This window comes from Lineus longissimus, chromosome 8 (assembly GCF_910592395.1).
Source record: "Lineus longissimus chromosome 8, tnLinLong1.2, whole genome shotgun sequence".
In the NCBI taxonomy this organism is placed as follows: Eukaryota; Metazoa; Nemertea; class Pilidiophora; order Heteronemertea; family Lineidae; genus Lineus; species Lineus longissimus.
The window spans coordinates 7,482,197-7,505,448 of NC_088315.1; the positions used below are offsets into that span (position 1 = coordinate 7,482,197).

The 23,252-nt window shown below is 40.4% G+C and overlaps 2 protein-coding genes across 4 annotated transcripts; one reads left to right on the forward strand and one right to left on the reverse strand.

Moving 5' to 3' along the window:
- Positions 1-703: 703 nt before the first annotated feature.
- LOC135492375 (lipase maturation factor 2-like) lies at positions 704-23,157 on the reverse strand. 2 transcript variants are annotated; one of them, XM_064778819.1, is made up of 16 exons: positions 22,979-23,157; positions 21,548-21,598; positions 20,993-21,195; positions 20,782-20,810; positions 20,339-20,541; positions 19,772-19,950; positions 6,127-6,253; positions 5,639-5,803; positions 5,324-5,429; positions 4,838-4,934; positions 3,676-3,791; positions 2,853-2,977; positions 2,244-2,357; positions 1,747-1,852; positions 1,513-1,624; positions 704-1,383 (listed from the first exon to the last, which is right to left on the reverse strand). In XM_064778819.1, the coding sequence occupies exons 1-16, from the start codon at positions 23,070-23,072 to the stop codon at positions 1,231-1,233; spliced, it is 1,980 nt and encodes a 659-aa protein (XP_064634889.1). In that variant the 5' UTR covers positions 23,073-23,157; the 3' UTR covers positions 704-1,230. The 2 variants fall into 2 exon arrangements, with proteins under 2 accessions (XP_064634889.1, XP_064634888.1); XM_064778818.1 differs by lacking the exon at positions 3,676-3,791 and adding an exon at positions 4,415-4,533.
- Positions 6,933-19,688, forward strand: LOC135492652 (malignant fibrous histiocytoma-amplified sequence 1 homolog). 2 transcript variants are annotated; one of them, XM_064779217.1, is made up of 4 exons: positions 6,933-7,111; positions 8,803-9,722; positions 15,586-15,826; positions 15,978-19,688. In XM_064779217.1, exons 2-4 carry the CDS (start codon positions 8,883-8,885, stop codon positions 18,851-18,853), a joined length of 3,957 nt encoding a protein of 1,318 aa, XP_064635287.1. In that variant the 5' UTR covers positions 6,933-7,111; positions 8,803-8,882; the 3' UTR covers positions 18,854-19,688. The 2 variants fall into 2 exon arrangements, with proteins under 2 accessions (XP_064635287.1, XP_064635288.1); XM_064779218.1 differs by lacking the exon at positions 6,933-7,111 and adding an exon at positions 7,451-7,716.
- Positions 23,158-23,252: the final 95 nt, after the last annotated feature.

The following is a 23,252-nucleotide window of genomic DNA, read 5'->3' on the forward strand; positions in this document are numbered from 1 at the left end:
CAAAAACTGTGACAAGAATTACTAGTCTAATAAAGTGAAAAATGATAGAATTAAAGTTGCCAGTGTTCATTATTGTGAATAGAAAGTGATTGTGATCAATAACTGCACCATTAAGTTTAATTAGTGAAAGGTGCTCATTTTTTAGCAATTTTCAAAATTTTGCCCCAAAACTGAAGGGGTTAATATAAAAGTCCTTTACCCCTGTTGCTTAGTTAGGTATCAAAAAACTACCCACTGGAGTGCTCTAGAATTCTGCATTAGTTGGCTTCCAATAGTCTAACTCACTTGGGCACAGCATGGCATAGAGTTTAGAGAGCCGTGGATTTTGACTTACCCCTTCCGCCCATGACCTTTTGACCTCTAGTTGACCCCAAATTGACCCAATTAGAAAACAATTGATCTCAAAATGTAGCACACCTTATAAGCTTTCCACAGATACCAAATATGATGGAAACATTTATGCGGAACCCTTTGAAAAATGCAATAACATTTGCCCTACCCCTAAATTTGGGGGCGATTTTCCACTGCTCCGAAAATACAAAAGTAGGCTGAAAAATTAGTTTCGCGGATGATTTGCCCGAGCAGGCCTCTGGAATCTGATGCAGAATGATCCACTCTACAAAAAAATGTTAGAAACAAAAGTATGTCATGACGTGACCCAGTTTTTGTGGACTGGGTGGCCTTGGCACCCCTACTATTATATATGAGGGAAAAGTGTTAAAATTCGGTAAACTTTTTCAACAAATAAATAACACTTCCAGTCTTTATCTACATGTACCCTATCAAAATATCTGCGACTGAAACATATCCCGTCACACTTAAATAAATCAACAACTGAGGAACTTCTCTTTTAAGTACACTCTTGGTACTAACAAAGGCTGTTCTGAATCGAGAGGTGTCCTTGTTATAGAGGTCCAATCGAATACAGATGACAAATCTTGGACAAAATAGGTGTTGTTCTTTACAGGATAATGCCAATGCCAGAGAGAAGTGCAGACACCAGTACACATCCTTCAATACTGTCCCCTACACCAGGATATGTGAGGACAATTCTGGCACACAGATACAGAAAACAGTGGGGAACAGAGTAAGACCTCAAACGGACAAGCAACTTCATCAAGATATAGTACAGGCAGGGGTGAATGCAGAATACATGTAAGTGTTGTCCTTTAGAGGTAGTGTCCTGTAAATGGAGGTGTCCGCAATTTAAACCGAGGTTCCACTGTCTCATCACCAGATGATAGACATCATGTACCGCACAACCAGACCGGCCAAGAACAGCGATATAACGAAGTTAAACCCTTCCATTTGGCCAAGGTGGTCACGTAGAAGATGGATGTACTTGGCCAAGAAGTTTTCTCCAGGCGGTTTGGTGGGCTTCCCCTGGAAAAGAAGACCACACGTCAGACAACAAATTAAACTCTGTTGGGATAACCAGAACTATGATTCAGGCAAAGGTGCTATTATGAAAGTCTGCGACTGAATTTGTCTGAATTCTTGTTTATTACCTACCCCAAAGATTTTCTGGTGCCTGAGATAATTAAGCAGCGTCGGTTCATCCTTGGTCAGAATGGGCAGATATTCACCCTTCTTCTCTCTCCACCACCAGTCGGTACGCGAATGCCTGCAATGGAATATCATCCAGTCACATCATTTTATCAAATAAGAGCCCTTTATTAGGGACAAACTGGGAATCAGTGAAATCGTTTCTGGGCCCTAGATAGGGTATCATATACCGGTACTTACTTTTTATGAGAAGGGTCTATAGACGTGAAATGGTAATGATAGAGATGAGCTCGCAGAAACTTTGGAGGTTTCTCCGGGAATGGGTTATGGTCTATCAGCTCCATCACTGAAATAAACAGAAATATACAGAAAAATTATAAACTATACGGAGCTGTGGGCCACTCACAATAGTTCTATCCTGGCTTTAGCTGCTTAAAGAATTCAGCAGAACAGGTTGACCCAATCTGCCTGCGTCCTGCAATACTAATTGAACACAGACTGAGGGGTGCCATAAACCTTGGCATGGACAGACTGCAAAACATTCGTCCCTCACTTGTGTAGGTAAAAGCCACAGGATTTCGCTGAGGTTTTGGCCGAAACAACGACTTTATTCCTGGCAACCTTTTCTCTTTCACAATCATTGAAGGATAACTTTCGACGTTAGCACAAAGAGGCACTCATGCGCTGGCAGTTCGATGACGATTTCACCAATTCCCAGCTGCGGTGGAGTTTCTTACCTTCCGGCTGTCCAGTCAGTATCCTATAGGCGAGGTTCACAAACCAGAGATTCTCTTGATAGCTGCCTAAAGAGGCAAACCACATCTGCCAGTCAAGTCTAGGCTGGTGGGGCGCTGCAAAGAGACCAAATTGTGAACATTTCACCTCAAATCCATGAACATGTGCTCAAATTGGAGGCTTACATGCTGCTAAAATCGTGTTTTTGCAACTCAAGGTAAAACAGAAGTTAAGTCAAACACATACACGTAATCATTCAAATGAGTGGCACAAAGTCAATGAAATATGAAAAAGTATGTAAATAGATGTGTTGCTGCTAATATCTGTCAACTCAGTTCGGCAAATCTCATTTTATTACAATGTTGCTCTATTCTGCATCCATTGTCAGATTTCACAACTCAAGGTATTCAAAACTTTAATCAATATGATTAAGTCCAGCACATAATCATTCACATAAGGTGAAGTGCTATGCATCGAGTTACACAAATTCAATGAAAATATTGAAATATGAAAAAATGCGTGGATAGAACTTGAATATTCCTTGGCAAATTGCTATATTGTCTGTGCTGCCATCAGCCATTCTGGAATAAACTACCTCCGGGTTTACCTACCCACTATGGGAAGTTTCCTGGACACATTGCCAGGTTTGTAGAGGAATTCATATTCCTTCCAACCGCTTTTCATGCTATTGCTACCCTCAAACACCACCTCAGGTCGCCCACCGACACCAGTCATTCTGAAAAATGAAGTTGGAAGATCTTCTTCAATGATAGGATTGGTGAAACGGTCATGAGTGGTTAGTGCATCACAAATTCACAATATACTTTGCCATCACACAGTTATTACGCATGCAAAGTCGCTAAAACTATTAAGCCTAAGTTAATATTTGTATTTGTATAACAGTCCACACAACAGAGTTGTTGAAATTCATAATCAGTCTGTATTTAATTAGAACTTTTCAAATTCAAGTTCAATTTTCAAATTTCTTATGAACAGAATAGACCTTTAAGGAAAAATGAAAACAAATAACTAAAACCACCATAAAGTACTATACAAAGACACGTACATAACATAACAGCACGAATTCATAAAAATAGTCTTTATTTATTTTTTGAGAATAGACATGCGATTTCAATCTTCGTGAATGGAGATCATTTGCAAAAATAAAATACTAGCAAAGATTTGGCAGTTTACAGTAACTAGGAAGCTCCAACGTCCCAACACGACACAGCTAGTACAAGCCACACCAAGCAGCACATGCATCTACTTCTTAAAACATATCACCTCATCGAGTTTCTACTCTAATCTAATCAAAGCGTCTAACACAATTATAACCTTTTGTCGACCAGAGAACACGCACTAAAAGCTTTAATCAAAGCATTTTCATCCAAATCTCAATCAAGTTGATTATAGCGAAACGAAAGCTGCCCTTACGATCTGAATAGTCCGTAGTGGCTGGTTATTTCAAAACGTTCAGTTTTTTCATACCAGTTTACGACAGAGGGCGAAAGACTGTGGTAGGTTTTAGCTTCTATGTAGGAGTAAGGCACCTAGAATAGAGGAAGGATAAACAAAACATAAAACATGGAGACAAAAAGATTCCGGTTGGCTATTCAATCAAAAGAAGATTGGATATCAGGAGTATGTGTGCTTCCCTAAGTACATAATACTTAAGGTGCAATTTGGTTAGTCCGGCTTAAATGAGTCGGTAGAAATATTCCTTTTTATGATGCAAAGGCGACTGGTCAGTGCTCAAGATAGTATAAACCAAATGGCATAGAAACTGATAAACAGAACGAAAAAAGAACCCACCAAACCAGTCCATAAGAGAAAAAGAATTCTGCAGGAAAGCAAGCAAGCATGCAACAACTACCAATTGAGAAATGTAGTACGTCTAAGACTTCACAAGAGTTGAGAGTTTCATAGCCCTGAACATAATGTTTGTCAAGTAAATAATGTTCACTGGGGTAATTTTTTTCTAACATACAGGAGCTGAGGCAAAAATGACTCCATCAGAGAAATTTTTTTTCAGAGGATCATCTGAACTGTGAAAGGAAACCTTTGATCCAAGGCAACCTCACCACTGTTCAACTCTATCTAATTTCTTGGATTTACCTTGGCAAAAAGCTCTCAACTTATGATCTATCTAAAACTCTCCTGAACAACAAGCTACCTTCTAAACAGTCCGTAAGAACTTGTCAGGCGGAACTGACGAGTTCTCGCAAATAAATCCCGGACAGACGGATGTACGATCTCTTTTGATTTCTTGTGTAAAGCTGGGGCATATGGAACCTGACAAACAAGTGATGGTCAGTAAATTTCTTGGACAAATTACGACCTAAGGGGATTTGATTGATAACTACACCATAGACAGCTCCTTCAAACCTAGAGAATCATTAGAACTTTAGAAAGTATATGTTTGAGAAGAATTTTCAAATTAAGCACTGATCCCGGAAAAATTACCAGACTGTAAAGCAAGAACAAGCCATCTTTCACATAAATGATGAGTAGAACTAATTATTATGGACATTATCAAGTGATCACAAAGCTTTGAGAAGAGTTGATCACCTAACATGCTTTGGTCATCCTTACGTACCAAACTGAGCGCAAACATTCCAGCGGCAGCAAATCCAAACACCACGCAGCCACAAAACGACCAGAGTTTCTTCAGCATGCCATCCTCTCTCCAACACCTATGTGTAGAGAAAAGCAAAAAGATGAGATATGAAAGTTAGTTACGGTATATTTGACACTGTTCGCTTGTTGTGACTAAAGTCCACATTTCAATTTTGTTGTCTTAGTGTTAAACAGTTGCTCATACACATTGATCAAACTGCCTTATAATCTAAACCGTCAACTTAAGTTCTCTCTAAGTGACTGGGAGAATCAATGTCTACAATGGAACAGTAGTCAAATGCACGTTCAAGAAGAGTAAAGCTCATCATTTTCATTTAATGTCCATGGAGCAAGGCACTGGAATTCCTCAGGATGCTCTGTAAACACCTAACTTATGACTGTCAGTATATCCCTACAGTACACCAAGACCAGTTGGTCCAATATCGATTCTGCGCATCACACCTACCTTAGGACTGCTTGAATAATCTCAACACCAAGTCCAATTGCTCCAATATAGATTGTGAACGGCACTACTTTTTCCAAGAATTTGTTGAAATCATCTTTGGTGAAAGCTGAAAAGGAAATGTTGTATCATTTGACTTTACAAGGCCGAGTGAAATCATTTTCTTGTTTCCTGTCCCAACCCACCCGCACAAGATCATTTGACAATGGCGTTAACAATAAATCAATTTAATTTGCCTACTTTCAAGCTGATTAGATGATGAGAGAGACAGGCTTTCCGTCTCTTTCGAACCCAAGACCTGACACAAACAAGTCTTACCTATCTTTGACTCGATGGCATAGTCTTCGCGGTTCACTTTCAAATTGAAGTGTCTGATCGTGTTAATAATAATGTAGACATAGGTGGAGATCATGAAGAACTTCTTGAACATTCGCAGGATGAAGCCAAGGTATGGTATTGATTCCAATGTGCTCGTCTCGGACTCTGAACGAAGAGAATATGCGGTTTAAAAAGAAATTTTGAATAATCCATACTTTGCTTTTCTTGCTGATCCCTGATTGAACAGAATAGCCATGATATATCAGTCACTTGAATGTCTCTTTTTCTGTCAACTCAGCATTTTTTGGAGGAAGAAATCATTTAAGAAGTATGACAGTTTATACTCAGGTTTGGCATTTCAGAAGTTACCATTTTGCATCGTTAAACAAATTTTCTACAATGATGTTATAGGTTCACAATTACAATTTGCTGCAAGTCCCATCAACTACAACGCCAGTCAATTCCTCTGCCACGGTAAGTCGACTTACTCGGAGAACGTTTGTAACTGCAGGCCAGCAGGAAGCCATCATCCAGCAGCGATATACACAGCGCCATTGTCAGCAGGTTGAAGAAGTTGTAGTTACCCGTCAGAATGATTAAAACTTGAAGGAGGATCTGGAAGATATGAGGCCAGAGGCATATATAGTTTGTTATTTCCTTGTTGAAAACAGGTAAAAATGAATCAGAGGGCATCTGTACTGTTAACTTACCAGTGTTCAGCTTTATTGTCCTTATAAGATGAATTTCTTCTTAAAACTTATCTCAGTTTCCTGATTTTTTACAACACCCTGGTTGTTTACCCAAATTTTATCAAGTATGATTGCATTCTGACAGCGATCTGAGCAGTGCCAGATTGATATACCAGGCCTATTGAGATGATAACCCCTGAGGAGGGTCCCCTGAACCATTAACAATCACCTTCAGTTGTCCCGAACGAATTGTGTCCAACATGTCCAAGCACAGACAGGACCGACCAATCATGGTTACGTTTGGACGACGATGATGGAGGCCACGTCATCGCATAGGCTCACGAGGGGAGCCAAAAAACATCCTGAATACTGCTATTCAGAAAATAAGATAGCATTCGGACAGCAATCTGAGCAGCACCAAAAAGGCCTAGTGAGATAACGCCTAAATTGGGTCTCATGAACCGTGAACAATATATCATCCTTGATTGTCCTCGTAAAATGAAAATGTGTCCAAGCAGAGATGAGAACTGATCATGATAATTGAAGAGTTTTTGACATACTTTTAACAATTGGGTGGCATTAGATATCCAAGTGGCCAAGTCTTCTCACAATATTTGCATGTTATGTTAGCATTTCGTGACAATGTAACGCATACGTGTTTGTGTGGTTTTTTCCCCAATTTTATGTTGTATGCAGACAGTGAAAGGAGTATCACAGATAGTCACATACAGAAGACAGATTGAGGGATGTATCCATAGGCTACACTTTCGAAATCACAACTCAGGTAAATTTAATATTTCTTTCCCAGGTAAGAAGGTAAACTTGCTAACAATGTCATTTAACTCCAGGAGTTCTGCCATATTAGCTATACACTGTTAATGGCAGGTAATTGTCAACTCAGAATTGCCCATCATAACCCTATTACGGTAGATAGCACACCAGAATAAGATATTAAATGTATACATTTTTATTATTCCTGCAATGCTCCCAATACAGATATGCCCTGAAGACATTGGAATATTGCATTGTAGGAGTTTGCCGATGTATCAAACATGAGTATTGAGAATCAATCAGTTATGTGACGATGAACAAATATCGGGCTTGTCAGAATAACAAACGTTACTAATGCACTGATGGCACCTTGCAACAGGTATAACAGGTTAGAAATGCTAGCACCAATATAGCAACAAAGCAGACACTGTCTCGTACTGACAACCGTGTTGATTTTTGGATTATTTTCCGGATTTATGCGACAACTGATGGAGATAATTCAGAAGAGGCAATTCTATTATTTGTCCAGGGCAACATCATTTGGATTGGCACAAAAGTTCTGTGATACATTGATAGATAAAGCGCTTGTGTTATCAACTCATACCTGATGCTTGTTGAGTAAGTAATGATTGCCTATGCTAGCCCATCCAAGGGTCTGGATAATGCTCTACTGCTACCAAAGAAGTTTTTACAAATGGGTGATTTATTTACTAGCTAATAGAATGATACATAGAAAAAAGGCTATTTTGCAGACAAAAGCCAAAGGCTTTAACCACTACAAAATGTGGTAACTTAACAGAATTTTACAGAATTAAGAGGATTATTATGGAACGTGGGTACAGAAATACCAAAGAAGTTGTCATGAGTTTATACTTGGGGAGCAGAATGGATATGCTCACAACCCAGCCCATACCCTCAGCAGATATCTAACAGGTACATTGCCTTCTGCGAAACTGGAAGTGAAAGCAACTGTAAACAGTGAAAGAAATTTGAACATCTTTGTTGAAAACCTTGGGGCCAGTCAAAAGTAATGAAAATCTCAGACAACCGATTCAGTTTTTCTATCAAATATGGAAATGCAACAATTTTTAAATTTCTGTGACTAAAGTGTGAATATTTGCACTGGATTTCGAATCAAACACGTCCTAAAGCCTGTCAACATAAAATCAATTCAGTGGTCTTCAAAAGTAAACAAAATAACAAAAGGCCAACAAGTCATTTCTTACAAGCACAGCATTAGTGACATTTTCATGTAAAACATTGTATTGAAAATCATAGCCCAACAGGCTTTATATCAAAGGCACTGTGGCTATTATGAACATAAATATTATCAAAACTAACAAACCTGTAAAACAGAAAAAGGTAAAACAGCAAATTTGTTCAACTCAGAGTTACAAAACTAGTGGAATTAACTAATGAAAGATATAGTGAACACTTTGTTTGTTGTAAACCAGTGGCTTTCAAGGCAAGACCAGGGATAGCCACTTAAAGAAATTTCTCAAGATCTAACATTGATATCTCAGCCAATGCAGTACCACTCAAAAGGTATTGTCGCATTCTGTTAAGGTTTCAGTAAAAATCTTATCATGCTAACACCATCTTAATCTCAATCATGAAGCTTAACACCAACCTAATCTCAATCATTAATCTTAACTCCAACCTATTCTCAATCCTTAAGCTTTACTCCAACTTTTCTTCTTGCAGAAACCACATGAAGTTCAATTCGAAATCGGCCGCCTAGGATGCATTAAAACTTTAATAGGATATAAACACAACGCTACAAGATGGTGAAGTCAGACCCAACCAAGAAGAAAACCACTGCCACACAGACACTTCCGGAGACACTGAAAGATGGGACCGAAAGTGCCTCAGATTTCCCTGACCAGTCGGGCAAGTCCACACAGGATTCCAATCGGGATGGGAAGGGACGAGCAGTCGATATTGATGAAGGCCATGAGCCAATCAAAGGTGCAGAGAACAGTTCAAAAGATATTGGCGTAATATCTGATTCGCCTGCATCGCCCGATAGCAGCCATCAATCAAATATTGTATCAAATAAAGAAACCGCTGTAGCGATAAATACAGATGAGTTACACACGAGAACAATCGCCGAGGATCAATATGAGTCCATTAGCAGAACGGGAGAGAAAAGCGAGGTCGATGTAGGGATAAATGCAACAGAACGGTCAAATGGAGGAGGTGAGGACATGGATGGCGACAATGAAATGGATAAGGTTAGAGACAGCAAAATGGTTAAGGTTGGCAACAGAGAAACAGCTGAGGTTGACAACAGTGAAATGGAATACTTTGCTAAGGTTGGCAAAATTGAAACAGGACTTGCTGAAAATCGAAGAGTAGAAGTTGGACATGATTCTGACTCGAATACAGGGCGACTTGCGCAGATAGGTGAAGTTGACAGTGCGGATGAACGCAGTGAGGACAACGTTCAGCTGACAGAGCGTGACGAGGAAGTGATGAAGAAGCCGGTGATTGTGCGGATACCGTACGGAGGTGATGACGAGGTTGATGAGGAGTGGATGGCGATGGATCAACGAGTTGTCGGCTTCTTGGACGACGGTGAATGGAGCATCTCCACATTCAGCGAGGCTGGCGACTCGGATGAGGTGAGTAGAGATTCAGTAAAACTTTTTGTAATAAGCAAGTGAGAACATTTTAGAACAGGCAAAACTACAATTGCACTACCTCCAGTCTAAAAAGACTACACAGGTGGAGAGAATGGAGACCACTGAAGCCAAAAACATTATCTCTGACATCACAACATGGGCTGATATAAAAGATTGTCCCGAGGACGCCAAATCTTGTAGGTAGCTTTTCAAGCATGAAATAACATCAAAGTTTTTCATATAATTCACCAGTCTATAACTGTCACGGTGGGTTCCTGCCAGCACTCGGCCCAATAGGGAACCGCAATCATCAGACTGTGCCATTTTTACCCCTGAAATTGTGCGGAACACATAATTGGTTTTATCCCTTAACGGTCTGGAATTTCTCTTCATGACACCACATGACGTGAGAAGTTTGCGGAAGTTTGGTTGAAAGAGAATCTCTGCTGTATGAAGAATTTACAGTATGCGACATACATACCCAAGATAGTGGAACTAAAATATCAGCCATATTCATGTGACTGGACCATATTACATGTGGGTGTCTGGCATTGTACTTTGTCTAGAATGTATATATCTTGGTTTCATCACTGTAAAACCCTATGATTATATCAGTCCTGGGGAAGGCAACAATTTTCTGGCAAAACTGTAACTAAAACATCTGTAATAGCTAGCGAGGTGAGGTCAGAGGTTTTATGTGAATGACACAATGCGCTCTTCTGATCAGAGGATTGAACTATCCTTTGAAAAGATTTACTTTCAAAGAAGATGTCGTTTAATACTGAGCCACTTCAATGCCTGACCGGAATAACTTATCCGTAAGTTTGAGATTTCCTTTTCAAAAGCTCTCAATAGCTTTTCACATATATCTCTTTATCTTGCAAGAAAACCCATTCATTTCCTTTAAAGACTCTAAAATAATGAATGTGGATTTAATAAATAACGATCCTGTCAATTATATATCCCCCAACAGACATATCGCGACCTTAAGACGAAAGTCTATGAAACTGTAATAAAAACATTTACGAGTCCAATTACATTCTAAACCTCTAGCTTTTGTTTGGTAACCAGGCGGCCTAGTCCCTGTTAGGAATAGGCCTAGTCCATGTCTAAGTTAACATAACAGGACAGTATATATTTGATTTTGACAACGATTTATGGTTTCTTTCGTTCTGCAGTGTCAGAGGCCTACTGGCCCGGGTGGCTTAAGCTCCCGTTAATATCTTTGGCAAATACAACAGCAAATATTTAATCAGAATAGAATATTTGATGATTTGGTATCGAGGAGTCGTGGGGCAAATAAACTGAGATCAGTTCAGAGGATTAACAGTAGTGCCAGTGGTTTATCATAACAGTAGTTACTCCTCCCGACAAAAATGTAAGTATACTCCCTTTTTACCTTCTTTTTTGATGGGGGGGGGGGGGGGGGGTAATAACTAAGGACTACATAAATTTTACCTCTCGACTCAAGATTCTTATCAAGTTTTGATCATTCGGGTAACTCTTTGGTTTTTGGTCATACTTTACTATATATCCCACAATCAGTGTTTTTGCCTATTACCATACTCTTTCACCAGCCACAAAATGGACCTTCTCTCTCTGACACAGAACACTTTAAGTAAGATTCGGCCTGCTGATCATGTGGATGAATTTGGTTCCATTGAGAAACTTGTTTATGGGAATTCCATAGTAATGACTGGATGCATCAACTGCTTTGATACCAACTGTGGCACAGGAAATGGTGGGACACTATAATGCGATGCAAAATTCACTCAAAACATGAAAAAGTAACATGTGATTCATTTCATCATCTGTTGAAATTACTAAAACTCATGTAGGAGGAAACTGCTGCTCCCAGAATATTGTCTGATAGACCAATCTCTGTCACAGAGTTCTGACATCACTCGTTGTAGTTGGAAATTGAGGTGGTCGCTCCACAGGTCTCTGTCCTGGATGACACCAAACACACATTTGGCTTCTATTGAAAAGGCCAGGATTACTAGACTTTCTGCAGGAGTCGAAACAAATAGACACGATAGCGCTCCTGTGGCAGAGGTTGAAAGTGGTCCTCTCCATCACGTGCTAGAGTCCAATCTGAACAGGCATCAAACTCATGACAGCTATAATGTGACATTCTAGAACACCCTGGTTGTTATCAATGTATTTTACACTGCGCCACGTTTTAAAAGTATCTGAGGCAGGAGGACTTTCCCTTTAAGGGGGCAACAAAGGGTCAAACAATGAAATAGACTTACAGTTAAGTTCATGTCCAGACAAAACAGCTTGTGTACAGCAATGATCTGATTTAGTGAGTTCAATAATAATCTGATTGGGGACCCTGCTGGGTAACTCCCTTACCGACAAAACTAGGCTTAAACCTTTACGGGACAATATTCTAAAAGGCCTCGGTCACGGAATACCGGTAGCAATTACTGTTATGGAAATTTGAATATGATGGCTAGTGTTCACTCTGAGCCCTTTGAGTCAATGCAGCTACGCAAGATGTGCAGGCACGTATCAATAAAATACCCTTTAGCATAATGGACTGAACTTAGCTTTGAATGAACTAACAAACAAAATCACACAGCTCATTTATTTTGGTAAAATGTGATTAACTGCTCAAAGGCTTAATGCGAATCCAAAAAATAATAAATTATTCATTCAGAATAACATGGTCGATCTGTAATGAAACAGGTGTTTTAGAGGGACTTTGGCTCTATGTTTGGGGTGCAACAAACGTTAGTGAGGAGAAGTAAGCTCTTGTAAACATTGTGGACATTTTCTGATGCATCCTATAAATCTCCTTTATTACATGAAGGCTTTACAAAAGAGCAGTGATGTGAGCCACTCTCACAACGTTTCCTTCAAGGGATGGTCTCAAGTTGAACCTGGGCCTTTACTATAAAAGGAGACTCTGCACAGATCACCTGTCTTTTATTCCTTCAGCACCGGGTAGAGAGGTTCTCCTTGTACATCATGAGCCATCACTTAGATGAGCCATCACTTGGATGAGCCATCACTTGGATGAGCCATCACTTGGATGAGCCATCACTTGGATGAGCCATCACTTGGATGAGCCATCACTTGGATGAGCCATCACTTGGTAGTATCTACTGTAGGTCCAGCTTTAAGCAGAAAAGGTGAAAGATCTCAATCATCTCGCACATTGTAATTATCCAAGTCCAGACCCAAACACACCCCGCTAACATGCACAATTGTCATCAATATTTACATCATTATCCCACAGATACATGTGAAACAATCATATAATATAACTATGCTAATCGCAAAGTATTTCACAGTTAGGATAAATAAGTTGGAAACAAGTGTAACCAGTTTTGGTGTCATGCAATCATGACCCTGCACATCAATACAAGTGGTGTACTTTATCCCAACAAACACATGTCCAGACCATTATTGCCTGCCTTATACATTTTTAGTGAGAGAGCCATGTTTCTATGTCCCGAGGGCGCACAGGCCATACAATTACTAGAAAACAACTCGCAAGGAATACAACCTACATGTACTTGAGTCATTCTTATGGTGCCAGGAGCCCATGAATTCCGATAAAAAAATTTACAATACGAAAAATTGATTCGACTTGATACTAAAAGGAACTTTCAAACCGTGCTCCATGCATGTTACCGGATGCCACTTGCTTTTGTCCTACAAATATACTCTAGCCAGTCAGGAACACATTCTCCCAATTGGATTTATATGAAAATGGGTGTGTGCGTTTCTTCATAACTATGGGAGACATCCGGAATATGGAGGGCGAGGTGAATAAAACTGTTTATACTATTTTCTTTTAAATTCTATCGATGATAAAACCTTATGTACAGAAAGGCCCTGGACTTTGGTATTCCCTTAGAAATACATTTTTTAAGCTTCTGAAAAGGCTTACACAAGTTTTTCGGTGGAATGAAATTCTGAAAATCCTCTATTTTTATATTGTGTTGGCCAAAAAACAGCTCAAAAAACATTTACATGTAGTTCAAAGAGAATATGTGCATGCATAACCATGACGTTGGTCCATTAAAACTATTGATCAGTTTACGGTAGTTACAGCCATCAATCTATTTGTAAAACAACTGGTCATCAATTATTCATAAGTCCATTTTGTATAAAGAAAGTCTGCATGCTTGCACTACTTGTGCACACTTTTCGAATAGTAAAGACAATCATGATTCGAAAAAAACGATTATTTCAAAGAAATTCTGGAAACTTTCTAACATGCACAGCTTCTAAAATTTTGCAGATCCGGTATGTAAAGCATGTGGAGACTATGTCTTTATAGTTAAGTTAAGTAGCAACCTTGAGTCATGACTTTCTTTTCAACATTGATTTACCCAGCAGTCACGATATTTCCTGAGAAACTTAATCAATCACTTAGCAATTTCTATCGGCTACATTCATCGATTCTTTTTTCCTCAACTATGGTCTTTGAAGGTTGGACTTCGTTGGATGCCTAGTGCCGTGGAAACCAGCAGTATTGGGCTATGCGGCTCCTTCGAATATTATCTGTGATAAAAAATGAACATGCTCCGTCTTGTCCTAATATCAGAAGTAAAATTAAAAGTATTATCAGGCTTACATCAATACACAAGTGAAAGTATGGGGTCACCCTCTAATCCCCGGCCTTATCTACCATGGTAAAAGTCCCAAACACAGAAATGTAGTTATTCATATTAATCCGCATTATAATGCATATTGTTATTAATACCCCTTTGGGTGTATGGCTAACTGTGGCAAGGATTACAGCCTAATCTCATGTCCCGTTAGAATACTGTCACAAGCATGACAAGTTGGGACTATTTCGGTAACCACACGGATAGATTCACTATTTTGAGGCATTTTTTCTTGGAGTCAGATTAAGAACCCTGCTGGGTTGGTCATAAACTTTCTCCAAGAGTCTGTGTAATGGGTGCAATTGTGTTGTAATTATTGCTTAAGCTCATTACTTATTAACTAGTTATTGAATTACCGATCAAACATGGATTCGGTTGATATGCCTGGTTCACCAAATATCACTGTGATTGAGGTGAGTGCACATTCTTGGGTTTGCTTTTGTTTTTTTTGCGTTGGTTGCTTGGATTCGCGGGGAAGGAGGGGGCCCCAATCATCACATGAGATGAGGGGTCTACCTGGTCATCATTCCCCCTGTGGTTGCGATCTGAAGGCCTGCTGGCATGGTGCTGGTCACTGGTTCTCTTGACTGGTAGTCAAGCCATTCACACTTTCTTTTCAGCAATTGGATTACTATCCTTTCCTATCATGTTCTCAATACATCGACACACATTTGAGACTTGGTCATCCGTTCATTAGTTGAGGATGTGCCTTTGGTGGCTTTAAGTACTTTACTGACTCCAACTTGAGGGTCTTGAACAGACTGGATGTCACCTGACCTGGACATATTTCCAATAAACATTTAACTCCTATAATTTCTAGCCTTGAATGTACTACTATGCTATCTTACTGAAGAGCAAACCTTCCAAAACTGCCATGGCTAAGTAAAACTACAGCACTAAAACCTTTACAAATGGTTTAAAATATTTCACTAGAAACTTCTTTGGTTGTCTCTTTCATTCTATTTCAATGAAGATTGCTGTATAATCTTAACCTACAGGCAAGACAGGAATTATCATTATAACCCATTAACCAGGCATTTCATGAAAATACCTTGATAATTTTTTTCAAAACGTTCATCAAGAGCATTTCAACCTGATATATGAATACATTGAGTATTTCTAAAGGAGATATCAAAACACCTGCTCCAAAATATAAACATTTTTACCACTTTTGAGACTCTAAGATCAGAAAGACCTGTCCACAACTCATGCAAATCTACACTTTCTCCTTTCAGGAAATCGTGCAGGCAATGGCGGTGTCTGGTACGCCCCTCAAGAATATGAAAAGGATCGAAACAAAGTTAGAAGCCATGATTAAAGGAAAGCAACGCCCGCGCTCAAAGTCACCGGCAAAATCCGAAGGCTCATCGAAGAGTAAGAAAGTTGGGATTCAACTGCCAACGGACTCTTCGGAATGGAGGAAGGCCGACTACACGAGTCATGGGATAACATCACTGCCGCCACAGCTTTTTAAATGTAAGAGCACATTGACAACTCGGTCAAATTGACTGATTGAAACATTATGATAGATACTTGCCAGTGAGATTTAACATTTATCAAGGTGCATTTCCTCTTGCTTGTGAGAAAAACCCTACTGTAATCATGAACAATTTTCTTTTCCTTCCAGCCAAAGACGGCATTCAGGAGCTGCTGATGAGCGGGAACAACATCAGGTTCATCCAACCTGAAATCAAAAAGCTGACCAACCTCGTGAAAATCGACATCAGCAAGAACGGAATACGTAGCAACAGTCCGAACGACTTCGGGGGGCTCCCCCTAGAGATGCAGCAACTAACTAATCTACAACAGCTGTGTGCATCCGAGTGTAACTTCCGCTATGTTCCGCCGGTCATCTGGAAAATCCCGAGTTTAAGATATCTCGATATTAGCCGGAATAAGATACATGTGCTGCCACCCGATGTGGGAAATCTCTTCAATTTAGAAGTGCTAAATTTGCAGCAGACTAATATCGTCACGTTGCCGATAGAGATCGTTTACTGCGAGGCGCTCGCTGAGTTGTTATTGTGGGGAAACTCCATGGAGAGCCTTCCTGAGACTATGCTTGAGTTACATAAACTGCACACCATGAAGATCAACAACCGCAGCTTCGCACAGCTGGTCGTCCAGGACGCGTACATGGAGAATTTACTCAGTAAGGGTCAGATCCAGTCGGAACACATACCACAGGTACTGTACGAGATCCCACAGTTAGAGCGGATTGACCTCGAGGAGTGTCTGATCAATAATATTCCGCAGAAATGCCAAACATCCCTGAAGGAGTTCCTATTACAGAAGAACTTTTTTCATTCATTCCCGTCTGCCATTTTGGAAATGGTCAACATGCGTACATTGAATCTTTCAAGTAATTTCTTAACAGAGATACCGACCGCCATCGATTCCTTAGTTAACATCGAGACGCTCAAGTTCGACAATAACCAGATTGCAAAAATCCCGACGACGATCAAGAATCTACAAAACTTGATTGATTTTCGGGTTGGAAACAACAAGATAACTAAACTGCTCCCAGAGATCAGCGAGTTGAAAAATCTCCGCAGGTTATTTGTCAATCAGAATAAAATCAAAGAGCTGCCTGAAAACATTAGTAACTTGAGCTTGCTTGAGACTTTTGATCTCACGGAGAACGAATTGAAATCCTTACCTCTTGACATGTTCAAGATGACGGGGTTAAAGACGGCTCACACGTATAATCACTACGAGAAAAGCGGCTTGTGGCTGCACAAGAACCCACTAAAGAATCCGCCAGAACAAATCTGGAAAACCGAAAACCCACAGAAGATCTGGACGCACCTGCGCCGCCAGCAGATCATCCAGACCGAGAATCTTCAACGACAGAAGATCATCGTTTTGGGTGATTACCAAGCTGGTAAAACAAGCTTTATCAACGCGCTGGTACTCGGGAAGTCGGTCTTGACAACATCCGTCAAAGATTCGACAGCAGTGATGAGCGAAAGACGCTGGAAAACCGCCAATAATGTCGAATTCATCGTGCTTGAACTTGGCGGGGATACCAACTACCGCATCATTCATCCCCTCTTCCTGGATGAGAAGGCGTTGTACATCATCATTTACGACCATCGCTTCTACAACTCCTCAAACTTTCAGCGCACGATTGGTCAGTGGATTGACATGCTCCAAATGCATGTGCCAGGTGCTGTCGTGAAGATCGTCGGGACGCAGAGTGATTTGTGCTGCGATGATTTCTATGCGAAGAATGAGGAAAGTGTCAAAAATGATTTGGAAAATCATCTGCGGGAACATCGGACCCGAGTGAAGACGATGCGAGAAACCGCCAAGTCCATGATGGCAGAGGAAAGAAGTGAGGGCACCACCTCTGGGCATTCACGTAAACAACTCAAAGTCCAAAAGAAAAAGGCGGAGATGATCGTGAAGAACCAGTTGAAGATTGTGTCAAATGTTACAATCACCCACTCCAACGAGGGTACCCCTGGAATCGAGGACATCATCAATGACTTGGAAACGATGGTCATCAACAAAAATCTCTTCCCAGATGCCCAGCGTGTTATCCCGAATCACTGGACGAGATTCCGCGCCAAACTCAACATGCACCCAGGCCGTTACGTCACGATGGACACCGTTCGACAACTTGCTCACAATTTCCAAATCACAGATCCAAAAGAGCTGCAGGCCAGCTTGCAATTCTTCCGTGATACTGGTGATATCATCTGGTTTGCCAAGAGCCCCACTCTCCAAGACATTGTATTCCACGTACCTGGCTACCTGGTCGAGCTCATCCAGTGCCTGTACCGACATGACCTCAAAGATTACATGGACTATGAGACGAACCGGGTGTTCAACAGCAGGGGGATGTTCAACTCGGAAACCTTTGACCAAGCTAAAGAAGATTTCTTTCAATCTGGTCAGATTTCGCGCCCTCTACTCAGATGTTTGTGGTTCTATGTCAAAATAACCTACGACGAATTTGCAGATATGGTGCAACTTGTGCCCAAGTTAGACTTGTTTTATTATATCCCGCAACCAGATATACCATCATCGCACTCTTACCGTGAAGCATTGGTGGTCATGCCCTGGTACAATAAGGACGTTCAACCCAAGGACATCAGTGACCTCTGGCCAGATAAAGTCCCTAACAGCCAAACAGAAATGCGAATCAAGTACACATTCCCCGTTCACTACCCGGAGTCAATCTTCGAGAAGTTTTCCGTGCGCTTACAAAGTCACATAATCAGTCGAATTGACTGGCAGGACATGCTGTATGCCACAACTGAAGGAGAGAGCATCCTAGTGCAGAGATCGCTTGATACTAAAACTTACGATCTCCAGATCATTATTTCTGTGCGCGGAGAGTTAGAGGCAGGGCGGGCACTGATTGGTCAGTTGTACAGCCACATGAAGCAGATTCTAGAGGCACTCCATGGGTTGCTCTGGGTCGAGAGGTTCGAAATATCAAACACAAGTTCTCCACTGGAGGTGTGTTTCCCGCAGGAAATCGTGCAACTATGAATACAGGGGTAGGCATTGTATTTGTGTTCAGGCTGCAATGACGGGGTTGATTAACAAATCTGCTGGGAGACGTCACTTGCTTACCTTTTCACGGCACCCTAGAAGGCCATTTTTTAAACAAATGAAGGATTGACACTCTAATACTGTTCGCCTGCAGATGGTAATTGCGAACTTTGGAACTGATGACTTTTGAGTGACGATTAAACTAGGGGGTCAAGTAAGGTACCTTTGATAATTTTGGAAGATTCAGTAAGTGGACAGAACTTACCAAAAAGCTACAATGGATAATGTACTCTCCTTTCACTTGAAGGTCAGTGGAAAATACTTCTCTTTAGTGCCTTGCCCTTTTCATTATCTTTCTCAATGAAGAAACTGGTTTGAGGAGTACCACTACCAGGTCTCATGTTGATGGTGGCTGAACCAATAGCACTACAGTTAATGCTTGTAAAGGAGGTTTTCATGTTTAAGATCAAATGACCTTTCTCATGTGAAAAGAGCGTTTTTGCAGATACATGTGTAGAATTTGTATATAAGTGTATAATTTATTTTCAAAGTCAAAAGCTGTGATAGCAGAAGGTTAGGACAATATTGCTGCTTTTTTGAAATTTCATATGAGCTACTTATGAAAAACTAGTGCGACTAGGAGTAAAGGAATATCTGTAGCAGGGCACTTTAAGCAAAATTAGATGTTACAGGAAGAGAACTACTGATTAAATCCTACATAGCTATGATATTTAGGAATTAGACATTCTGATGGTCATGATCATAAATTATGTGTCATCGTCCAAATTTGGGCTTTTGCCTTATGCTTGAATAAATCAGTGATTTTTGATAACACAGCATTGTCTTCACTTTTTATAGCACAAAATCCATGTCATGGGAAAAATTGCCCTCCTGGACAAATGAAAATTGACTCACCTGAGCATAAAATGCAAAGAACCTCATGGATCGTATCGGAGCAAAGAACAGGAATGGTATGATCATTTCAATCACAAATGTTATCACTGTGCTGAGTCGGAGGAACCACTCGGGCATCTGATGATAGAACCAGGCCAGCGGAGTCGGGAGACACTGAGACTCAAAATGCCAGTTCAGAGCTGAAACAAGGGAACAAGGGTATAAACCAAAGGTGGCAGCAGTTAAAATAAAACTCCAGCCGTTTGGTAATGCTGTCAAAAAGTAAACTAAAGTTAAGAACATTTAATAGTGTCATGTATGTTGCCAAATCCAAGTGTCCTGTTCACAGGCGCTTTCACATAAAGTAATATTTAGTGTTCCGCCCTTTCTTGCAACTGGCGATGCACTGAAGTCATGTGAGAGCCACCTTCTGACAGCCTGGATGCAAAAGTCTTCCCCGAAAATGTGAGCAGTCTTTTACATGGAACAACACTCTGCCTTACACTCCGGCATGGCCAATAGTTTGGAATTAGATCTACAAAATAGTCAGGTACCATTTCCTCATTGGATGAAGAAATTTCAGCTCACCTGTGAGACCCCACCAGGTCTGACACTGACTGGTCAGCTTGACCACCCCAGAGGCAAACATGAGCCGGAAGAGTAGCCACTTGACCAGGTACATGGTGATGGTATCATGGTTGTTGTAAGCAGATGTCTGATACCACAGTAGCCTCAGTTGGAGCGGGGCCACAAGGATACACAGGAAGCCGGTCTCCAGCAGTAGAATATCCCTGTAAAAGAACGAGTGCAAGACCTTAAAGAATGGTGGTTGGCTTAACACTTGGACCCCCAACAGAATAGATCAAAGTCAGGTTTAAAACATCCCCCTATCTGTTGCCTCACACATAGACTGGGACCGAGTGTTGATTTATAACAGATTCAAGATGTACAAAGCTTGGGCAAAGCTCCTTTTTCAGCCACAAGGAAATAGGCAAGAATTTCTCCAAATGAACCTCACAAAGAGTACTCACCATTGGAACCAAAGGAATGTTTGACCAACCTGAAATACATCAATGTACATTTGAGATCATTTTCAAAATTAGCATGGGAAAATTTGAGAATGGAAATTACAATTTCATTACTATAAACCATTCCCGGCTAAAACATAATACATTTGACAAGACACCCGAGAAGCTATTGGATGAAATTTCATCTACTTCAAGATTGTCAACCAGTACTTACCTGGAATAGTGAGTAGTACAGTATCCAGAGAATAGAAAAAGAGAGCATGTCTCTGGATCCCCGGTGAACGAAACACAGAAAGGATACAAGGATTCCGAGCACACATAGCAGATCCATCCCAGTTTGGACATCTAGATTCAGAAAAGGCATCAGTCGTAGTAAGGACGCCTGCTCCTTGAAGAAAGCCTCTGTATTCTTGGGCTCTGAAAAATACATTTATTAAACTTCTATTGGACTTGGAATGAATTCCACAATCGGACCGGTATCAATTTAGAAAATATCTGTCTCCCCAGCCACTCCACGTGAACTGAATCTCTTCAAATAAATTGTAAGTTCCACATCTTACTACTGTCGGTCATGGCTTGGTTCAAAACTATTAAGGCAGCTTTTTTCTTGTAATGTATGATTATTTAAGGTGTAGAAGAGCATGTTTTTTCTATTATAATTATAACTGCCATGTTTACATTTTGATTGATGAATGAAATTATTAGCCAGGCCCAACAGTTTACAAGATTAAAATGTAACATATTTTTGTCATGCAGATCACAACCTTACCATCCTTGATGACTAGTTTTGCTGGCAGAATTCCATTATCACCATACAATCCTGAAAACAGGAATAAGATAATCAGATGTTATCCTACCCACAAGATTTGATTATTCACCTGAATAACAAAAGGAGATGACCATCTCTTCTCTAGGCCTACTCTGCAAATTATACAATCGACTCCATTAAGCCTCTTTGTCTTGGTTAGCAGGACGTAACTCAGAGCACGCTGTTATGCCCCTCTGATTACGAGCAAGAAATAATGAGATTACTAATAACACTATTAACAGTACTACAAAAGCCTGGACCAGGAAACATGACCAGACGGACACAAAACACTGACACAGCACGGTCATCAGGGACGATTCATCAATAAAGTGACGTCACAGGAAATTTCATTTAGCCCATCAGTGCGATTGATCACTGCAATACTGGCACCATATGTACTTTGGAAAGAGCACCGTAACGAGATCTCACGTCTCGATACATGTAATGGGTGATATGAATAAAGACTAGCAAATGCTTTTACTTCAATTTTGTACAGAAAGGCCTAGTGTAAATGTACATGGAGTTTTAGATAAAAGCATTTGCTAGTCTTTATTCATATCACCCATTGAATCGCAAGCCCTGTATTTAATTGAAGACGAACGCTCTCATGCAAGCTAGGTCCGATGGGTAGGGTAACCATCAAAGTGGCATAAAATGAATGATGTAGTATGTAGAACAGAAGACAAAGACAAATTCAAAATCAAATTAAGTTTATTGAACCTTATAAAAATACAATCATCTATTTCGGATGAAATACAATAAACTAGTGCGTATGCTGCAGACAGATAAAGACAAGACGTACAGTACAATACTCAATAGAGGAAGATATACTGCAGGATATAATTTTATTACAGTTTAGTCACGAAGACTTAATTGTGCAAGTATATATATCAAAATTACGGGGTCAGCGACACCCAGCAATACTATTAACAGTGTAGTACTACTAGTAGACACAAGACATAACCTTCAGCAATATGAATAGGCCCTTTTCCAGATACGCCTGTACCACCTCGGCCTAGGGTCTTTTACCGTGAAGATCTATATTGTAAAGATGGTTTGTTGGTCTGACCCTAGGTGGTACCGGTGTATCTGACAAAGGGCCTATACATCATGTAGTAGAGGTCCTTCACGTGACGTTGTCGTTACGACGTGACGTTTTGACGGCCACTCGCAAATGCATTTCCTTTACGTCGTGACCACGTGTGACGGCCAATATGGCAGTGCAAAACAATTGGCAACGTCATCACGTGACGTCAGTGAAGAATCTCTATACATAGTCTATGCAGTGAGTTTATATGTACATATATAATCAATTCCAATTCACTGACGTGGTCTAGTAATCTAATAGAATAGTATAGCAGCAAAGCATTGCTGCATTGATTGGATCCTCACCTGGAATTTGCACATAGAGGGACGCAAATGCAAAAAGGTAAATAACTGACATGAACCAGAGAAACAGATCCTTGGTTAGTGGGTTGGTACCCATTTTGGATGCCTTAACGATTGACCAAACACTCAGCAACGTGGTAAACTGTCTGCTTTTTTTTCATTTGCAGAACATTGCAGGCGATTTGTTACATCCTCGATGTACACATCGAGGGGACTAATATAGTTATAGATGGCAGCACAGACATTTGACCTGCAACGTCCCTGACCCCTATTGGCG

Coding starts and splice junctions, on each gene's coding strand:
- LOC135492652 (XM_064779217.1), top strand. CDS start 8,883: ATGGTGAAGTCAGACCCAACCAAGAAGAAAACCACTGCCACACAGACA. Junction 9,723..15,585: donor AGGCTGGCGACTCGGATGAG/GTGAGTAGAGAT, acceptor TTCTCCTTTCAG/GAAATCGTGCAGGCAATGGC. Junction 15,827..15,977: donor GCCGCCACAGCTTTTTAAAT/GTAAGAGCACAT, acceptor TTTTCCTTCCAG/CCAAAGACGGCATTCAGGAG.
- LOC135492375 (XM_064778818.1), bottom strand. CDS start 23,072: ATGGGTACCAACCCACTAACCAAGGATCTGTTTCTCTGGTTCATGTCA. Junction 4,935..5,323: donor ATTATTCAAGCAGTCCTAAG/GTAGGTGTGATG, acceptor CTCTACACATAG/GTGTTGGAGAGAGGATGGCA. Junction 1,384..1,512: donor GGCACCAGAAAATCTTTGGG/GTAGGTAATAAA, acceptor CTTCTTTTCCAG/GGGAAGCCCACCAAACCGCC.